This window comes from Pangasianodon hypophthalmus, chromosome 15 (assembly GCF_027358585.1).
Source record: "Pangasianodon hypophthalmus isolate fPanHyp1 chromosome 15, fPanHyp1.pri, whole genome shotgun sequence".
Lineage (NCBI taxonomy): Eukaryota > Metazoa > Chordata > Actinopteri > Siluriformes > Pangasiidae > Pangasianodon > Pangasianodon hypophthalmus.
The window spans coordinates 24,578,629-24,598,948 of NC_069724.1; the positions used below are offsets into that span (position 1 = coordinate 24,578,629).

At 40.9% G+C, this 20,320-nt stretch overlaps 1 protein-coding gene across 4 annotated transcripts; it reads right to left on the reverse strand.

Moving 5' to 3' along the window:
• Positions 1-2,114: 2,114 nt before the first annotated feature.
• On the reverse strand, positions 2,115-20,317 carry zgc:162472 (uncharacterized protein LOC553495 homolog). 4 transcript variants are annotated; one of them, XM_026928827.3, is made up of 28 exons: positions 20,174-20,317; positions 19,053-19,318; positions 17,875-18,664; positions 17,563-17,678; positions 17,145-17,204; positions 16,794-16,931; positions 15,935-16,068; positions 15,737-15,831; positions 15,144-15,198; positions 14,624-14,755; positions 14,354-14,530; positions 12,943-13,006; positions 12,597-12,741; positions 11,792-11,859; positions 11,326-11,677; positions 10,761-10,892; positions 10,419-10,455; positions 10,211-10,291; positions 9,033-9,702; positions 8,261-8,412; positions 7,959-8,071; positions 7,671-7,852; positions 7,343-7,544; positions 7,023-7,056; positions 5,962-6,060; positions 4,863-5,838; positions 3,994-4,180; positions 2,115-3,627 (listed from the first exon to the last, which is right to left on the reverse strand). In XM_026928827.3, the coding sequence occupies exons 2-28, from the start codon at positions 19,307-19,309 to the stop codon at positions 3,490-3,492; spliced, it is 5,586 nt and encodes a 1,861-aa protein (XP_026784628.3). In that variant the 5' UTR covers positions 19,310-19,318; positions 20,174-20,317; the 3' UTR covers positions 2,115-3,489. The 4 variants fall into 4 exon arrangements, with proteins under 4 accessions (XP_026784628.3, XP_026784624.3, XP_026784626.3 ...); XM_026928823.3 differs by having other exon boundaries at positions 17,563-17,681; positions 20,174-20,316; XM_026928825.3 differs by having other exon boundaries at positions 17,563-17,681; positions 19,053-19,315; positions 20,174-20,289.
• Positions 20,318-20,320: the final 3 nt, after the last annotated feature.

The window sequence follows — 20,320 nt, forward strand, 5'->3', positions numbered from 1 at the left end:
CAAAATTGTGGGTCATGCTGATGTCACATGACCTTTGATCCAGAATGAAAGGGAACAGCTGAAGGTTGTGAATAAGGAAGTGAGATGAGACTGAGCCGCTCAACTTCTCATATTTTTGGTACTGTAGGAGTCTGAGGTGTGTGTGAGGTGTGTATAGGGTGTGTGTGAGGTGTGTGTCCAGTGTTGAATTACTTCCCTCCAGGTGATGAGTAGTAATAACCAGTAATAATCACTGCCCACTGAAGCAACGTGACGTATCAGTGGTGTGTGTCTCGTCGCTCTGAAGCCTCTTTGACTGACACGTCTTCAACGATGGAGGACGTTTGATTAATTTCCAGGTCACACACTGAGGAAGAATCAAGAACATTATTGAGAAGTAGTTTTGGCACCCCAACACTACCTCCAGTCTCCTCACCTGACTGTCAGTCAGTCAGTCAGGCAGTCAAACAACTGAACCAATCAATCAATCAATCAACTCTTCACTCAGTCAGACAGCCAATGAATGAATGAAAAAACCAACCAATTAATCAATTAACTAGCCATTTAATTGGACAGTCAATAATCAATCAACAAACCAATCAATCAATTAATTAATCAATCAGTAAATAGATCAATCAATCAACAAACATACAAACAGAACAATCAATTAATCACTCAGTCAATGAATCAATCAATAAATCAACAAATGAACAAATCAACCAATTGATTAAGTCATTCCTTCATCTTCAGTAAGCACATTATCCTCCTCAGTGTCATGATCAATCAATGAACCAACCAATAAACCATTCAATCAATTGAATCAATTAACTAATCAATCAATCAATCAATCACAAACAAACAAACACTCAGTCGGTCAGTCAGTCAATGAATAAATCAAACAAACAAACAAACAAATCAAATAATCAATTAAGAAACCAACCACCCATTCAGTCAGTCAGTCAGTCAGTCAAAGAATAAACAAAAAAACAACTAATCAATCAATTTATTCATTCAACTTCAGTAAGTGCATTGTCTTCCTCAGTGTCATGGTGGATCAATCCCAGAGTCAATCCCAAGAACACCACTTTGAATGGGACCCTGCACACACACACCCTGCACACACACACACACTCATTCACACCTGGGGGCAGTTTAGAGTCACCAGTTCACCTACCGGCATGTTTTTGGGAGGGGGGAGCAAACCGGAGAACCCAGAGATGGACATGCAGACCCAGAGAGAACATGTGTAACTCAACACAAACATTAACCTGAGCTCATGATGGACTCAGGAACCCTGGAGCTGTGACGAGATGTTCCTCAGACACACAGTGACCTCCAGTGGTCAGATCATGTAAGAAAGTTCATTCAGGTTCAGAAAGGCTGGAACGATGCCTGCAGGGAATATATATATAATACTCTGGAATTATATTATATACATTATACAGTGTATAAAAACTGGATTTCAGTTTAATATAAATGTGTCATCAAAGCAGATGATGAAACTGTAAATAAACCTCATTTTCATATTTTAACCACTGTTCAGTTTGAGTCGTCCTTCTAGCAGAAGCACCATCCGTTCTTCAGGATTTTCACACGTTTAATCTCAGACAGGTGTTGCTTGTAGGATCATTACTGCTCACCACCTGGAGGGAAGTAATTCAATACTGCACACACACCTCACACATACCTACACTTTCACACACACACATACACTCCTACTATACAGTAGGAGTGTGAGGTATGTGTGTGTGGCTCAGAGGCTGTCTAGTCTTTCTTCTTTTCTCACAGTGAAAGCGCCATCACGTCTTCCTTTCCCTCTCCTCTCCGGGTCAGAGGTAATGCTGAGAGTGTTTAACGTGTTTCTCATTCAACCATTCAGCAATCTTTCTGCTATCATGCTTTTGGAAAACCCCGGGGAAGTATGTTTTTTTTTTCATGGTTTTGAGAACAGAGAACATGTGAACACTCCAACTGCCAGAATCATTCCTGCATACTTACTTGTTCTGTTACGTTTGCATTTTTAAAAGTATTAATATTTGTCTAACGAGACATAAATACTGTCCCAAGAAAGAAATCTATGAAATTTGTGAGTGTATCCAAACGTATAAAATGATTACAAAGGAATTTGTATGAAATAAAAGCACATTAAAAAAGTTTATTAACATATTTACAGACAGCGTTAATCAGCAATTCACAAATGATGTGTGTAAACTTGTGTACAACAGGAACAAGAGCAGAGTTTTATTTTAAAACACTGTAAATGTAGAACAGTATAAACTACACCATCGTATACTGTACAGACAGAAAGCAGGAAATGTGGCATATCACTGATAATGACAAATATTTACACCAGACGTGTCGAGCATGGCAGAGGTACAGCAACTGTAGTTAAAAAAAAAAAGATAACAAAATCACAAAAATAACAAAGCTAAGAGAAAGCACAGCGTACATCAAGAACATCACGGGTTCCTGAGGAGAATGATCTCGGTGTTAAAACTAAGAAGTAACAGAGCATCAGGGACCTTCATTTCCTGTGTACGCGCCCAAAATTTACCCACAATTCCAACAAAGCAACATGGCGATGGCTGTAATATAAATAATTAACCATGCAATAAAGCACCAAGTCATAATCAATGGCTCCGGTTAACTCCCTAGAATTCTCTATAAAATAAGTATAGTATCTCTATAAAATAAAAGCAAAAGAAAGGGGGAAGAATGAAAGTAAGACAAGATGGATGGAAGGAAGGAAAAAAGAAAGAAAAAAGAAAGAAAATAAGGAAGGAAGGAGGGAGAAAAAAGAAAGAAATGTGAAACGAGCTGATAGAGCTGATTGGTCGGCTGAGGAAGCCGTTATGACATCACAAGTCGGAATTTGTGGAGCGCCTGCCATACTATAGAAACCATCTCTCCCGTCTTTCCTATTTCCTATTCGGGAATATTCGCCACACAAAAAAGAAGAAGTGGAATAGGCCACACCCACAAATCATACAGAGATACGAAAATTATACAGACGATAAGACAGAAGGTGATTCAGGCTGACAGGCATTGTGGGTAATGAAACTGCAATAATGAAGTTCAGGGTCATAATTACAGACTCGGAAGTAAAGAAGATTAAATATTTGTGCTTTAATTACGATATGATTACGAAAAACTCTGCAGCACTCAAAACCATGTAAGAAACTTAAAAACGAAATGCAATCTGCTGAAATAAGAGGACAAACTTCAGGCTTTTGTAGACTTTTGAGGTAAAATGAATAAAGAGGACAAAGAAAATCCCCTAAACACCAAATTACACATTGATTGGTGTTGCACTGATCATGTGATCACTCAGCTTTACGTAATTTAACTGTAAAAAATATTAGGATAAAAGTGTGTAGAGTGTGTTTTTCCCTGACTGACAGTGCGACGCTCTTCATCTGTGTTACAGTAAATACGCTAATGCCACTAACGAGTAAATGCTAGCAAGTACACGCTAATTCCTAGCTAATAGTCCCTGGCCCGTCCATGTCCTCAGTCGAGCTCCTCCTGTTCGTCCACTACGGTGAAGATGTCGTTGAAGAAGTACGCTGCGACACTCGTAGGCTCTTCGTCTCCTTCTGCTGCGCTCGGGTTCACGCTCGACGTCTCGGCCTGCGTGTGTGAGCTCACCTGATAACCACAGGCAAGGGGGAAAAAAAGATTAAAAATAAAAGATATAATACAAAGTTAAGCATCTAGGTGTAATAAATATTCAATACATAAATATTCACCGCACAGTTTACTATGCTACGTTGCATAAGTAAGGAATAAAACGCTGTGTGTGGTGCTGTTATAGTAAAATAATCAACAGCACGGTGGTGGGATGAAGTGAAGTTACTGTTACTGTGCTGAAGGGTTTTATTCCTCTTATACCACAGCAATAAACAATAACATATCAGAACGAGCGCCACAGAGCCACAGAGCTGTAGTCAATGGAAAAGTTCATTGAGAGAATAAAAAAAGGAATGAAAGAAATGCTGTGTATGTGGTGTTTACGTGTGGAGGTGGAGTTGGAGGCGGAGCTGAAGGCGGAGTCGGAGCGGAGGTGCTCGGTGCGGCTCGTCTCCGCTCTGTACGAGACGTGATGACGGCGGGTTTTTGAGGAGCCCGAGTGGACTCTGAGGGTCTCTGTGTGCTTGTACTGGACATGAAGGACAGGAAGCCTTTAGGTCTCCTACCAGGTCTACAGAGGACGAGAAACATCAGCAGTGATATCACACTTTCACATCACAACTATTTCACAACTTTCACAAGATCCTATTTAAAAAAAAACGCCTTCACATTTTGTCTAAAATAAAGCCGCACTACTGTTTCTTTTTTTTATACAAATACTGTTTATCAAAATAAGTTAGCAAGAATCCTAATAAATGGATTAGTAAATTAGATTTAATTCACTTCCTAATTTAATTTAACCCCAAAATGTTGGACAATCTTCACCCATAATGTAAAGTGGGTGGGGCTAAATTCCTCCCGAAGCTTTAAGAATCTTTAACAAGTAATCGCCAAACTAAAGTAATCGCTAAACTAAAGCTAACCTAGTGAGAGAAAGCTAACCTAGCAAGGAAAAAATAACCTAACACGTGAAAGCTAACCTAACGAGTAACAGAGCCTAGTGAGCGTAGCTTCTACGTAACTGTGGGTTGGTATGTGGAGGATAAACAATCCTGATTCTTTGATTCTGAATCTTGCACTGAGGGCTGTCAATCGAGTGTGCTCATTAGAATATTAAGCCACACCCATTACAACAATCCTCAGTTGGGTCTCAGCTGCTGTTTAAGAGCTTTATCACATTTTCTAGCTTGCTTCTAGCTATCACATAACACATAACTGAAACAGCGAGCTAAGTTCAGGCCACGCCCACTCACCTCGTCAGAGGCCTGGGTGAAGCCAGGGGTGTGATTTGATTGACAGGTTGTGACCCCGCCCCCACCCCACTGGCACTAGGCTCCACAGGGTCAGTCCCTGGAAGGTCGATGTTTCCAACAACGCCTTGGGAAGAAGCAGAAGCAGAAGAAGAAGAAGAAGACGCAGCCTGAGGGGGCGGAGTCTCTGTCCTGACAGGTGGAGGTGAGATTACAGGACTCGAAGCAGTGGAAGTTTTGCTGTTTTTAAACAAAATGTCTGATGATGAAGCTGCTTCTTTATCCAAAATGGCTGATGATGAAGCTGCTTCTTCTTTATCTAAAATGTCTGCTGATGAAGCTGCTTCTTCTTTATCCAAAATGTCTGCTGGTGAAGCTGCTTCTTCTTTATCCAAAATGGCTGATGATGAAGCTGCTTCTTCTTTATCCAAAATGGCTGATGATGAAGCTGCTTCTTCTTTATCCAAAATGGCTGATGATGAAGATGCTTCTTCTTTATCCAAAATGGCTGATGATGAAGCTCCTGGTTCTTTATTCAAAATGGCTGATGATGAAGCTGCTTCTTCTTTATCCAAAATGGCTGATGATGAAGCTGCTGCTTCTTTATCCAAAATGGCTGATGATGAAGCTCCTGGTTCTTTATCCAAAATGGCTGATGATGAAGCTGCTTCTTCTTTATCCAAAATGGCTGATGATGAAGCTGCTGCTTCTTTATCCAAAATGGCTGATGATGAAGCTCCTGGTTCTTTATCCAAAATGGCTGATGATGAAGCTGCTTCTTCTTTATCCAAAACGGCTGATGAGGAAGCTGCTTCTGTTGAGGCCAATGAAGAAACTATCTCTAATGACATCTGTCGTGGTTCTGTTTCTTCTAACATCATCTCACATGAGGAAGCATCTGCAGATCTTGTCTCGTCCGAAGGCGGAAGGTCACGACAGGTTTTTCTCTGAACTGGGTTGGGTTTGATCTGCAGTTTTGCTAAAAACAGGAAATGAACGTAGATAAAAACAATTTTAGAAATGACAACATATCCAGAGATGGGCTGAGTGTATAGGAGCTAAAGGTTAAAATTTGAAAATGTGCCCCATTTCTATCCCACACCTCTTCTGCCTCTTTCTGGAAGTTTTCTCCTCTTAGCAGAAAGGTCAACGTTCTCCTCAGTGTTCTCCTCAGCCTTACGGCTTGATGCTGATGGTTCCACTAGACAAAAATGATTTTAATAACACAGGAGTAAGTAAAATACATGAGAAACACAGTTAAAAACATTACTGCCATTATATTACACAGACACATTATTGCTACAGCACCAATTTAGCCTTACATTGTACATTTCTGAAGCTATTACATAACGAAAAAAAAAAAAAAAACACCAGTAAAGCAGAGCCCATGCGTTTGCTTTTTTTGTCCCATGACTTATTTTTCCTCTTGATAAATAAGAGAAAACAGAGAAACAGAAATAAATGATTAGATAAAAGTACTAAGGGTTGTAAATTACGGCTCATGCAGATGAAAATGGTCACCGATATTGATTTTAGATGCTAAAAATGACTGATAATATCCACTGACATAAATTTATATAGTCAGAAACTTGGTACTACCAACACCAAGTTTCAGTTAACGCTAATAAGACAAAAAAAGCTGCAACCTCTCATGTTATTGAAGAACCCCAAAGCGTAAACTCCTCTGTCCTGAAGATGTCAGAAAACCTAAAGTTACAGCTTTACCTCTGACTATTACAAAGCACTGACACTGGAGACTCCTTCCAGAAATATTACAAAGACAAAACTTGACCATATCAACGATTACATGCATCCGCCGTACATGAGCCGTTACCATAGAAACGATAATGTTATAGAACGAGTGCATTAATATAAACCTGCACTATTGTCAGAGGTTCTGTTACAGAAAATTAATCAACACCTTCTGACCAATCAGAATCCAGAATTCAGCAGCGCTGTGGTGCAATAGGTGTGTTAGAACATTACATACTTAACGCTAAAGCACCTTAAATTTTCTGAAATTTCCTGAAACATTTTATCGTGAATGTTTTAGGTGTAATGTTCCAAATGATTTTCCAAATCTGATGTGCTGGTTTTGTACGTTTTACTGCAGTGCAGTAAAAATGTTGGCAGAATTTAAGAGTTAAAGCTAAAATGACTCACCAGCTGGTTCATCAGGTCCCTCTGGAGCAGTAATCTGGAAAGAGAAACAGTAAAAAGAAACATTAGATACTTTTTAATTATCATATTTAAGACCATGTCGATAAAGATATTAAGTCTAGTCATAACTATAGAGGAACAGATTCAGTCCAGAAAGTTTTTCTGACATAACACTGAACAGACGTTGGACTGGCGCTCTTCGGATGAGGTTTCTTCTGCCATCATCTGAAAACATCTTAAATGCCATAAACACCAGCAGCTTTCCATTAGCATTTTCCATGATGCTCAAGTCTGAATTTGGGAAACAAGCAACATGTCCTCACGTTCTGAGTTAAAGGAGAATGTTCTCTTCTTCTGATTCGGCTCGAGCTTTCCTCCTCCTTTCCTCGGCTTGTTTCATTTTCTCTGTTCTCAGTCTCTTGCTCTTCTGAGACGGGAATCAATACATCAGGGAGGAGCTGAGAGAAGACCTGATCTCCAGCTGGACCGGTACCTCCCACATCAGCAGTGGCATTTTCAATGGCACTGAAGAAGAGGAGAGGAGAGGTGAGGAGAGGTGAGGAGAGATCTTTTGAGAAGAGAACCCTGTGGTCAGAGCTTTACTGCAGTGTGTGTTGCTGTTCATGTTGATATAGCGCGTTCAGGACTCACCTGATTGGCTCAGAGAGCAATCCTGATGTTGCAGGAAGTGCGAGAGGCTCAGTTACAAGCCCCGCCCCTTCTGTGAGAGTAGGCAGGACCTCAGTGAGAGAGAGAATAAACACCGGCTCATCAGAAGTTGAAGATTCACACACAGATCTAGGAAGTTCCTCAGGATTAGCATCAGGAATCTCCTGCATATCATATAAAATACACAACAATGCTAGGATATAAATATTAACAGTAACAACAATAAATGCTGAATTCCTTTTCTGCTGCAGAGTTAAATCAGTGTTTTACCGTTACAGGATCGTTTGGAGTTTCTCTTTCTGGCTCTGGGATGACGTGAGCGCCCTCGTCTGGCTGCTGAACGTCAGTAGAAATGATTGCAGCAGCTTGTTTCTCATCAGGAACTGTAAAGAAAAAAAACAGAGAAATAATTCACTTCACTCAGGTCTGGTGATGAAGAGTAAGACTGGATCGCGTCCTGCCATTTTTACACACTGCACATTTTTACTGGACACTTCATTACACTTTACTGCACACTTCTACCACATTAGTCATGTTTTAGATGTTTTCCTCTTAACATTTCATCTCCTCACCTGCTGCTTGGTTCTGCTGGATGTCCGTGACGGCGTGTGTGGTTCTGACGCTCCGCACCAGGTTAGGTTTGGGTTTGGGTCCTCGACATCTTCTGACCGACTGAGAGGGTTTCACAGAGCACTCAGAACCCGAAGAACGCGATTTAGACTCACTGCAAAACACACACACACACACACACATACACACACGCACTAATGTTATAGTTTTTAACCTAAAAGGAATGAAAAACAAAACATTTTTATATAAGGGTCTACTTTATGCTGATCATATGACAAATTTTTACTTTCACTAGTTAAAGGAGATATGTGGCAAGTGTTGAAATTTTTGAAGTATTTATTTTTATTTTATGATCTTTTTTTTTTAAATTAATGTATTTTTTTAATTGTTAGTATCACTCTAAACTTTATAAAAACTTGTTTTAGGATTTAGACACTTCTGGGGAATTCATTCAAGTGTGCATGTTGGTATTACTGTTTCACAAAATATAACAGCCAATCAGATTCCAGTATGCAAATGCAGGCCATGTTGCAACACTAGTTTCCCAGGGGAAAGAGGGCGGGGCTTGTGAATTTGGGGGTGTGTCCTATATACATGTGAATAGAGTATGGATTTCTTAATAAGGGTCGAATTATAGCTGCTTCTGCACCTTTTTCTGTTGACTTTTTTTTTGTGGAAATGTTCAACATAGTAAAAATATTAAATTAAATTATTGATCCATTTTACAATCAAAGCCGTGATGAAAAGCTAAAATAAAATGAAGATCTTTTCTACTTGTGTGTTTGCTGTGTTTCTTCTTTTCTCTCATCCTCTACACATGTTGTTTTTCCCGAAACTTCATCCTCCATCTTTTTCTCTAGCGACAGGACAGAGCTACATCCTTCAGTTCTGTCATTTTCTCTTTCTTCACAAATTTCTGCGTTCTGTTCCTCAGGTTCTGGCTGAGAGGCTGGTTTAGGAATGAAGTCTTTCGCTGTTGATGTTTGGGACTCCACTGTTTTTGCTTCTACATGAGCCTTTACTGGAGCGTTGATCGTTTCTGCAGTAGTGGTGACTGCTTCTGCAGGCTCCTTTTGCACGGTTCTGGACGCTCTGCTCAAGTTGGGTTTGGGTTTGGGCAGACGGTTCCTTCGTGTCTTTGAAGCTGCTGGTTCTGGAACGATGACGTTTGAGGTCTCTGGTTGGATTTCGTTAGACAGAACTTTACTTTCCGGAGAGCTACCCGGCTCTGCCGTAGAGGCGGAGTCCTGCGGAGGAGTTGGTGTTAAAGTTTTATCTCCCGTACTGACGGTACTAACTGGATCAGTTTGTAAGGTAATGCTAGAAGAAGGGTCAGAGGTCACCACGTCACAGGTTTCAACCCTGGTCTCAGATTGATCCATCGTTTCCACGAGAACTCCTTCATGGACTTGGCTCGATGACTCTTCGACAATGATGACATCACCTGGGGAAAAAAGCAGACGTTGTTGTCATTAGTTTTAACTGAGAAAAATGAGATGATGTAAAGTGGCATTATGCAAATCTTGATCAACAATACAATGTATTTAACATACATTTAATGCAGTGACATAAATACATTTCAATACGGTACAATTTGGGGCTGTTTTCTAAATGATATAATCTAATCCACTACCGTGTCAGTACTCATTACATTTTAAAAACGTATTTGATTAAGGAATGAGAGGCCACGCCCCCTTTAATGTAAAGCACTACTGAGCTAGGGTTTATGTATTTCAGGCTCACAGGAGAAACTCTTCATCACTGTGACTGATAGGGACAGAGGCCACGCCTACTTAATATGACGCCTTTTCCCACTGGGACTAACAGGCACAAAGGCCACGCCTCCTTCACTGCAACTGATAGGCAACAGAGGCCACGCCTCCTTCACTTGGTCTATGGAACATCGTGACTGAATCAAACTTTTAAAGGTCAGGTGATTAAAGCGTTCTTGCCTGTACTGGACAGTTCTTCAGTTTGGGTCACGTGAGCAGAATGTCCGATGGTCAGGAGAGTCCTCGCTGCTTCTTCAGACACTGAAAAACAAAATCTTTCGTTAGAGCACAGACTGAAATAAAAAGAACAGTTGAAGAAGTTTTACACAGTAAAAACATACACACGCACACACTTTACAGAAACATTAAAAAGTGAACTTCAGATTACCTTCCATGTGGTCCGGAGCCAGGAACTCAATCACACCCTAGAATATTAAATGCGAAATAAATACTGGTTATTAGCGTGATTGTAAGATAATAAAGAACAGGCTGAACACCAACAACAGAAAAAATATTTCGGATACAAACATAAAGTAGCTTTCGAGGTTTTCTCGCTTGTGATGTGCTCACAGGAATGCAAATATCAGGATTTGACGACTTCAAAACAGAGCAGATGTTAGAACCGAAGCTATTCGGGTTATAAAATCGCTTTTATTATACTAGGCTTGTCAAGTAAGGCTGTACCGTACCTAATCATCAGTCATGAAGGTTTTCATTTTCAGACACTTACAACGAGCAGGTCGAGCTGATGCTCGCAGGGCACTGAGCCCATGGGGGCCAGCGCCCTCTCACAGGACGACTCAGGGCACACGGCATTCTGGGAAATTCCCAGGACGTCAGGAACGTTTACTGAGATGTCCAGCTGATGGGCCATGGAGAGGAGAGGAGAGGAGAGGAGAGGAGGAGAGAAGGAGAGGAGAGGAGGAGAGTGATGGGCAAAGCATGCAGTAATAAATATGCATGGTTCCAACATAAATATGCATGATCGAAGAAATTTACAATGATCTACTTTATAAATTCACACACTGATTATTAGGCATGTGCTGATATTATGAGGAACGAGGAAAAGAATTTTGTTTGCTAACTAGCCTGATAACGTATTATTTAATTGTAAATGATTATCTGCACATGCCTACTTTCCCCAACACGTTTAATAAAAATGAATAAAACTGTGAATATGAGTTAGGAATTTGCATGGAATGGTGTGGCAAAAAGTAAAAAGGGTTAATGTCCAGAAACACACACACACACACACACACACACACACACACACACACATACACACACACACACACCTCCTCCATGGTTTCCTCCACCTCAGACTGGACCGTCGTCACAGAGCGTAGCCCCATCGGAACGAAGGCCTGGTTTTCCTCCTCCGCATTCAAGGAATAGTTTTCTTCCTCCTGATTTGTACCATAATCCTCCTCTTCATCCTCTTCTTCCTCAGTAGCCGAGGCACGTAGGGTCAGCAGTCTGGATTTGCCCCTGCGAGGGGCGCGCCATCTGCCCCGTTTAGCCTGAGAGCCCCGAGGCCGAGCATCAGGAGGAAGAGGGGGAGGTGGAAGCTGCTCCTCTTCCTCATCATCCTCTTCATCTGCTGCTGCACGGATCATGTGCTGAGAGAGTTTAGGGATCCGGCCCGACCTGAGAGCGTTCACACAACAGCAACGAGAAAAGTTCCATTTTTAATCGTCTAGTAAAATAGACTTGATTGTATATTTGACACATTTGTGCACTGTTGCATTGTGGGTAATGTACCTCGTCGGCTTGTTGAGAATGTTCTCCTGAATGGCGGTCAGATCAGGCTCCTCCTCGTTCTCCGAGTCCTGCAACCCACAGGAAATGACATCAGAAGAGTGTCTCTTCTTCTCTTGCACTGAGGCTGTAGAATTCTGAATTAAGTGTGGGTTCAAAATAAATAAATAATTCTGATTTAAAACTCTAACATCCGTCCGTCCGTCCGTCCATCCATCCATCTGTCCATCCATCCATCCATTAAACTACCCATCAATCAATCAGTTTACCCATCTATCCATCTACCCATCCATTTATCAGTAAATATACCCATCTATCCATCCATAGTTCTACCCATCCATCTATCCATCAGCCCATTTATCCATCTATCCATCCTCTTACCATCTATCCATCCATCAGTCTACCATTTACCCACTCATATACTGATCTGCCCATCTATTCATCCATCCACATCCATGCAACCATCCATCCATCCATCACCCTAACCATTCATCCATTCACCCATCCATCAACGTACATATCTACCAATCTATCCATCGGTCTGTCAATCCATCCATCCATCCATTTATCCATCCATTAAAAGTTTGTTTATCTATCTATCCACCCACCCATCCATCCATCCATCCATCCATCCATCCAGCAATCTACCCATCCATCCACTCGTCCACCCACCTACTGGTCTGTCCAACCATCCAAGATTAACTGAATTATTGATGATCGAGCACAGCTACGATCACGATTAAACTTAAAATGTTGCAGTGTAATATGAACTACAGTGTATAAAAGATAAAGATGGATGAAACAGTACATTTGAGGCTGACTCCTTGGCGCCGTCTTCCCTGGCTGAGGTGTGTGTGTCCTGAGCTTTTCTCTGCACCACAGGACCTCTGTTCCTCCACCTCCGCACCGGTTTCACACCAAAGCTCTCAGTTTCTTCTTCCACAGAGTCCAACCTGAACACACAGCCACATCCATAACATCACCAACCACAGCACAGCCTTTAGAAACGCCGGACACATGCATTTCATCTTATTTTTAGTGTTGTCCTGTTAGAAGAACAACAACACAGTTATGTGCGTAAATAAAATGGAATTTAATAAAGTGTTTGTTAGTGCGCACTGCAGGTATGAGTGTACAGGTGGAAGTATTCTTACTCATGAACAGGTGACGACTCTTCATTAGCGCGTCTCTCAGCTTCTTCCTCTGCTTCCTGTTCAGCTAAAGATAACCAAACAGACACGTTACAAACGGATCTCACTGATGATTACTGATATAAACGTCTGATGGCAACAGAACACCAGGTCCAGGAAAGAGTGTAAATGAGAGACGGGGAAAAAAATGAGACATCAACTTTCGGCTTCGCACTTACAGACAGGTAGAGAGACAGACATATGGAGAGACATACTTATGGATAGATGTACTGTATAGATGGTTGGACAGACAGGTATAGAATTTGAGGCACAGAAAATGACAGATAGACAGAGAAATAGACAGATAGACAGACATACTGTTTATAGTCAAACGGACAGAGAGAAATTGAGATATAGAAATAGATATAAATATAGAAATATATACAGGGAGATGGATAGACAGGAGGACAGGTACAAACAAACAAATAGTGATTGATATGTAGAGCATGAAAGACAGACAGACAGACAGACAAACAGACAAACAGATAGGGACTCCAAAATAAAGAATGAGATAAAGATGACCAGACAGCGAGGAACTGAGATATGAAGAATGAGATATAGACAGACAGACAGGGACAGAGATATAGAGAATGAGATACAGACAGACAGAGAGACAGACAAACAGTCAGACAGACGGACAAATAGTAACAGAGATACAGAGAATAGGGCCTTTCGCACCGCTTTAGTCCCAGAACTAAATTTACAGTACTAAAGTACTATTTCCCAGTACCGTTTAAAGGGTTGCATTCACACCCATTCACACCGGTTGCATTCACAGTGGGCACTAGGAAGTGACGTAAGCCGGTCGACAGCGACGTCATTTGTGCGCGGCGTTCAACAACGGAAACAAAGAACAACAACGTAAAGAACCGGAGGATGGACGACGCTGTGATCGGAGCTGTGTTTTTGTCGTGTCTCGCGGGTTTCACAGTAATGGACATGGAATGTCCATGTATACGTAAAGCGAAATAAGTCGACGCTACAGTATGTTTACACGGCGTTTTAAATCATGGCGGGTGAGGGTGTTTTCATACACGTTTGGCCAATCGATGTCTACTTACGTCACGGATAGTACCAGTTGTGCTGGTTAGACCCTGCTCCTGAGTAGGAGCTCATTTGGTTCTCGAAAAAGGCAGTCGGTACTAAAATCACACCCAGTTCCGGAGGTGCGAAAACGCCAAAAAGTGGGTAGTTCCACATTTAGTTCAGGTACTATGAAAAGGTTCCCGCAGTGCGAAAGGCCCTAATGAGACAGATAGGTAGATTAAAAAATGTGACATTATGACTGACGCTGACAATACATGTGTATTAATATGTTATAATAATGAATGTATATGTAAATACAATGTTATAAACTCTTTATAAACTCTCACACCTGACTGGTTTGCGTGTTTACTTCTCTTCTGTGACGCTCCTGCTCTCTTCCTCTTCGGAGTAGCGCTGCTCCCTGCATCATTACACACACTCTCGTTCTCCTTCTCTCCCTCCATGGCGTCGCTGCTCGAGCTTTCGTCCTCCTCCGAGTCTGAAGAATAGATCTTTCTCTTCCTCTCTGTAGTGAGAGACACGGACTCTCAGAACAAACCCGAGAAAGTGGATTATAAGGCAAGAAGGAGGAAAAACGGGAGAAAAACATCCAACTCGCCTCCTGGTCTCCGACGGGGAATCTTGGCCATCTGGGAGGCGTGTTTCTTTTTCTTGCGTTTCTCTTCCTCGTCTTTGAGGATCTGTTCCAGCAGCTTGTTGAAGAAATCGAGATCCAAGCGTCGTTTCTCCTCTGAAATCAAACAGCCTTTTATTATAATCGTAAATACACGTCACAGTGTTTCAGAGTTTCCTCTAAAGTCACATCAAGTCAAAGTTCCAGGAAAATTCAGGTGACAGTAGACCAAGAAGAGACCTAGAATTATCGAGACCTAGGAAATTACTGAGAAAGCTCATGTGTGAACAGATTTATCCTTCGATGTGTTGATGTCTCTGAGGCGTCACATTTAAAACATTAACACAGTAAAGTGGCAACATGAAGAAAAGCGAAAGTGAGCAATGAAGAAAAACATTAGGGGAACTGGTAGAGTCCAGGATGTGCTATAGGATTATATATAATCAACAGCCAATCAGAGAGAAGACGCAGGTGATAAAAAAGCATTTGTGTGCTGAGCACTTACTGAACGCTTTGTCTATTCTCCAGGAGTTTGCTCTTTCCTCCTTTTTAAACTTATTCTGAAAGAGGAAAAGAAAAAAACAACTTACATCAGGTGCAGTAATAATCTCTGATAACAAACGTGTTTTGAGGGCATTACACAACACTAAGTGTAACGATAAATAGATAAAACATATGTGTCATTCTGTAATTATTAAAAAGAAATGTAATTGATAGAATTTTAATGTGGTATAAGCAGAATAAAACACATGGGGACGTGCTGTTACAGAAAAATAATCAAATTCGGTGTGGTAACAGTAACATCACCCTGCTGTTGAGTGTTTTATTCTTTTACTTATGTTTTATTCTTTTATTTACACGTATAAACAGCTTCCAATAGCTTTTTCACCGCTTTTAAAAGAAAACTGTTGATCCGATTCCTCATCTAGCACTCACTAACTACTTTTATGGCGCATTAATAACAGGACTAGACCGGAAAAAGAAAATAAATAACTCAAATCATTCCATAACAACGAAGGAGATATCGAACCTCTACTGAACCTGCAGTCCAAACTGTTTGTAGAGCAAAATGATCAGTCACTCCGTTTTTATTTATACCTTAATCTCTATTCGAGCTCGATGAGGAAACAGCTGTCCGATCATGGAGAAGTCCGTCCCCACCATGCTAATGGCCAAGAAAAACATGTCCGTCTCTGGAAAAGAAAAAAATAAAAAACATACAGACAAAGAGAGAAAATGACTTGATTATAGACGTCCTGCATGATAAATGTGTCCCGACGATGTTTATGTTCACACCTCGGTTGGACCAGGGTTTCGTGTAAGTGCCTTTCCTAAAGCTGGAGTAGGTGGTGGTGGATCCGCGCTCGAATATCGGATCTCTCTCCTCCACCGGATTCGGTCCCTTCATCCTCTGCACCTGTACGGTTAAACTACACAACCACAAAACACACATTAATTAAAATATTAATAGTGCTTTTCTTATCAGAAACATTGTTGAATTCTGGATTGTGATTGGTCAGAAGGTGTTGATTAACTTCCTATAACAGCAGCTCTGACAGTAGCGCAGTTTATATTAACACGCTCGTTCTGATACGTTATCGTTTCTATAGCAACAGCTCATTCCTCTTATTGCTCCACAGAAACGGATTTTTAAAAAAAATCACTGATATTGGGCGATAAAGTTTTCTGTGACAAGACTGGAAGGAGTCTCCAGTGTCAGCACTTTGTAAAAGTCAGAGGTAAAGATGTAACTTTATTTTTCTGACATCTTCAGGACAGAAGAGTTTACGCTTCTTTGCGGTTTTTTTGGTAACATGACAAGCTGCGTTTCTTCAAGACAGAGAAAAAAGAGAGGCTGGTGAGGGAAGGAGTGTTTCTAGCTGCTATAGCATAAGCGAGAACAGGAACTAACTTGTTTCACGAACGTTCCACAACATTAAACGTAACTATAAACAGATAAAAAGTATGATATTCTTTAATAAATTACAAATTGTAACTGTTGACAAATTGCGGTGGTATAAGAGAAATAAAACACTTTGTGGTGGTAAGAGGAACTCCGCTTCATCACATCAGCCTGTTGATTATTTTCCTCTAACAACTCCACACACAGTGTTTTATTCTTTACGTAAAACAGTCAGTTTCTGTAACGTCTTACCTTTCCTCGTCTATGATGAGAGATCCGTCCTCGGCCACCTTCACTCTCGGAGCCAGCATCGGTTCTTCCTCCTCTCCTCCTCGCTCCTCCTCCTCCTCTTCTGCTGCGTTCTGTTCTGTCGCTGTCTGGACAGCTGGACTGGAAAAAAAAAGGTCAAATCAAAATTATGATCTATGTTCAGATATTTGCTCTGATGTCAGATACTGTGTGAGAATCTTTAATCCTCAAGCTCTGAGCTCTGATTGGACAGAAACAAGACACATAGTGTAACCAGGCTAGAGAATAAAAATATACACAATAAAACAGAAAGATATTAGGGCTCAGTATGAGATACTGCTCAGAAACTCTTACGCTGCTTTTGGAGAAGAAGGGAAATCCGTCTCAGCTCTCTGCTCCTCCTCAGTGTACGACCTGCAAACCACGAGAGCTGGAACTTAGAAAATAAAACAGCTGAGGCAGAAAAAACAGAAGAGTGTAAGAGTGTAAAGAGGCGTGGCTGTTGTGCTTATCAGCTATAATGAAGGAGGCGTGGCCTCTGTGACTGTCAATCACAGTGAAGGAGGCGTGGCCTCTGTCTCTGTCAGTCTTTATGAAGGAGGTGTGGCCTGTGTGTCAGTCACAGTGAAGGAGGCGTGGCCTGTGTGTCTGTGAGTCACAGTGAAGGGGGCGTGGCCTGTGTCTCTGTCAGTCACAGTGAAGGGGGCGTGGCCTGTGTGTCTGTCAGACAGAGTGAAGGGGGCGTGGCCTCTGTCAGCCACAGAGCTCTTACTTCATCGGGTTAGTAGACGGTAGGTAGTAGATGAGCTCTCTCATGGTCATTTTGGTGTGATCTTTTGTTTTTTTGCGCTCGCTCATTCCAGTCTGTGGTCTCTGGTGCTTCTCCTTCTGCTGAAAAAAAAAAGCACAAATGGGGATAACTTTCTAAAAATTAGATTAAATTAAATATTCGTTATGAAATAGTGTAATAAGAGAATCCACTGACTGATGATGATAAAGTCGTGAAATCTCAATTTCAGCCAAATGACTCAACAAACCGTAATGCAAAATCGAGGTAGAGACTGCAAGACAGAAGAGCACTTACTTTTTCTTTATTCATCTCCTTCTTGAGAAGCTCTCGGAGTTTTCTGGCTCGCGCTAATCTGAGACGATCCACTGGGTCGTTCAGGGTCCTCAGGGCCAGAGGGACGTGTTGCTGTGGTTTCTTACTTTTCCCTGGAGAGCTGAGGTCACTTCCATCCGGGACGACTGGTTCGTTCTGCGACTCGGAAACCGACGCTGGATCAGAGTGAACTTCTTCACTGGGGCAAGAATCAGGATGCGCTGCTGCATTCTGATTGGCTGACTGGGACTCAACTTCGTCCAGTCTGACTGATGGTGTCTCTACGTTGTCCTGAGATGGAGTTACAGGTTTGGGTTTTCTCCGCTTTGATTTGCCATCTGATGGGGCGAGTGCAGCAGGGGGCAGCTCTGGGGCAGATTCTGGGGTAGATAAGTCTTTATCAGGGGTAAGTTCTGTGGTGATTACAGCTTTAGTGGGAAATCTAGAGGCTCTTGAAGCGTTGTGGACGGATGAAGAGGGCAGTTTGGGGGCAGGAGATCGAAATGATTTGGTGGAGACAGGAAGTGGTTCTGGTGCAGATTCCTGAGTCGATTCATGTTTTTCAGGTGATTCGGAAACATCAGAGGAGGTGAGGGTGGAGGCGGGGGGTATTTCAGGGGTAGAATCAGGTCTAACAGGAGTTTTAGGGAGTTTAGAGGAGGTGAGGGTGGAGGCTGGAGTACTTCTGGGTTTGCTGAGGTTGGGCAGGACACTAAAGCGCTTTCTCCTCGTGGACAAAGAGCTGGTGGATGCACTTTGGCCCGCCACGTCCCTTTAAAATAAACAAATAAATAAATAAAGACAACACACACATCTTGTGATGAAAAGAGTTAACCTAAACCTTTAAAAAAAAAAAAAAAAATCTAAAAACATAGATGCTTCCCCAATAAAAGCCCCTAATTTTTTTAAAACCTTTTATAAATTAAGCTAAAAAAACTAATTTTGACTTTTCTGAATTTTTCTTAATCAGTTATTAACAAAGAAAAATCCCTGAATCATGTGATGTACATTACAATGGATATCATTATACTGTAAATTCTATTAAAACTAGTGACTTGAATGATGTCATCATGTAATGATCACTCATTTACGTGTATTTATTTAGTGTAATAAATGAGTGTGTGTGAAAAAGTGGTGCAGTATTAACAGTAATAACTCACGCTGTGGTCACACTGAGATCTGATTGGCTGGTTACATCACCGCTCTGGCTTTCTGCGTTGTCGTTCGTCTCCGTGGCCGGGACAGTAGAAGCAGCTTTGACTTCTGCGACGACCTCCTGACCTCCAGCTTTAACCCCTGCATCATTACTGAGGTCAGCGGGCGTCTCAGTCCCCTGAGGAGTTTCTCGAGACGTCGCTGCAGCTCGGCCCGTCGGCTTCACGTTGGGACGCACGCTGATCCTCGACCTGCGGATCATCCTTACCTGCTGGAAAATAAAACACAAATAAATAATAAAACTTGACGAATAACTAAGGGTTAAAATTTGAAAAAATGGAAAACTTTGAGTTTTCAATTTAAAAAAAAAAGTTTTTAAAATGTCTAAAGATCATGGTTTCCCCAATGAAAGACAAAATTTTTTAAAAGGACAAAAAAGTTCATTAAAGTTAAAGTACCTGTTGATAATACAACAACAACAATAATAATAATAATAATAATAATAATAATAATAATAATAATAATAAAAACAGTGGTTTGATGGTTAGAATTAAACAAGAAACTCCTATGGAAGGACACGAATATTTTCACCAGAAGTAGTAATAAAATTTTTATCAAATTGAATTAAATTAAAAATCCCTGAATATTCTGATTTGGCAGCATAAACAAAACTATGTGCTAAAATCTATTGTTTTTTTTTTTTTTGTTCCTACTGTATATTTCCTGTTAAATCCGATCTAAATCTGATCAGATTCATTCAGAGATGATGAAACTGTCATTATTATTATCATCATTAATCACTGTATTAATAATAATAATCTGCCATGTTGTCACGTGCAGTAATAAATAAAGATTATTCAGACATAATAACATTTGTAGATAATAATATTTAAAGCGTAACTTCTAAATCAAGCAAACATATTGAATTGTTTATAATAATAGCACTTTTAGTTTATTTCATAATTATATTCTGCTGATGTTATTTTTAAGCATAAAGTAACGCTAACTCGGTTAGCTAATCTGCTAGCTACTTCTTAAAGACAGCAAACTAATACTCTAAAAGCAAGCTGCATAAATAACACAAGTCAACACTATTAATACATTTAAAAATGTAAAAACTGCTTACTTTATTAGGAATGTACTTCTGTTGTAAGATCCATTTATCACGGATTAAAACCTAAAAGCAGGAGGTTTTACTGCACTTTCCGACAGCACTGCGTGAACACGGCAACCATAACGCTGTGTTTAGAGACGTCATTTCCGGTTTCTGCGT

Bases quoted from the DNA above. Each gene is read 5' to 3' on its own strand.
- zgc:162472 (XM_026928823.3), bottom strand. From the start codon at position 19,309: ATGATCCGCAGGTCGAGGATCAGCGTGCGTCCCAACGTGAAGCCGACG. The intron at 15,199-15,736 runs GTATAAATAAAA...TTCCTCTTTCAG, and splicing joins GAGCTCGAATAGAGATTAAG to AATAAGTTTAAAAAGGAGGA. The intron at 3,628-3,993 runs GTAAACACCACA...TGTGGTTATCAG, and splicing joins CTCCAACTCCACCTCCACAC to GTGAGCTCACACACGCAGGC.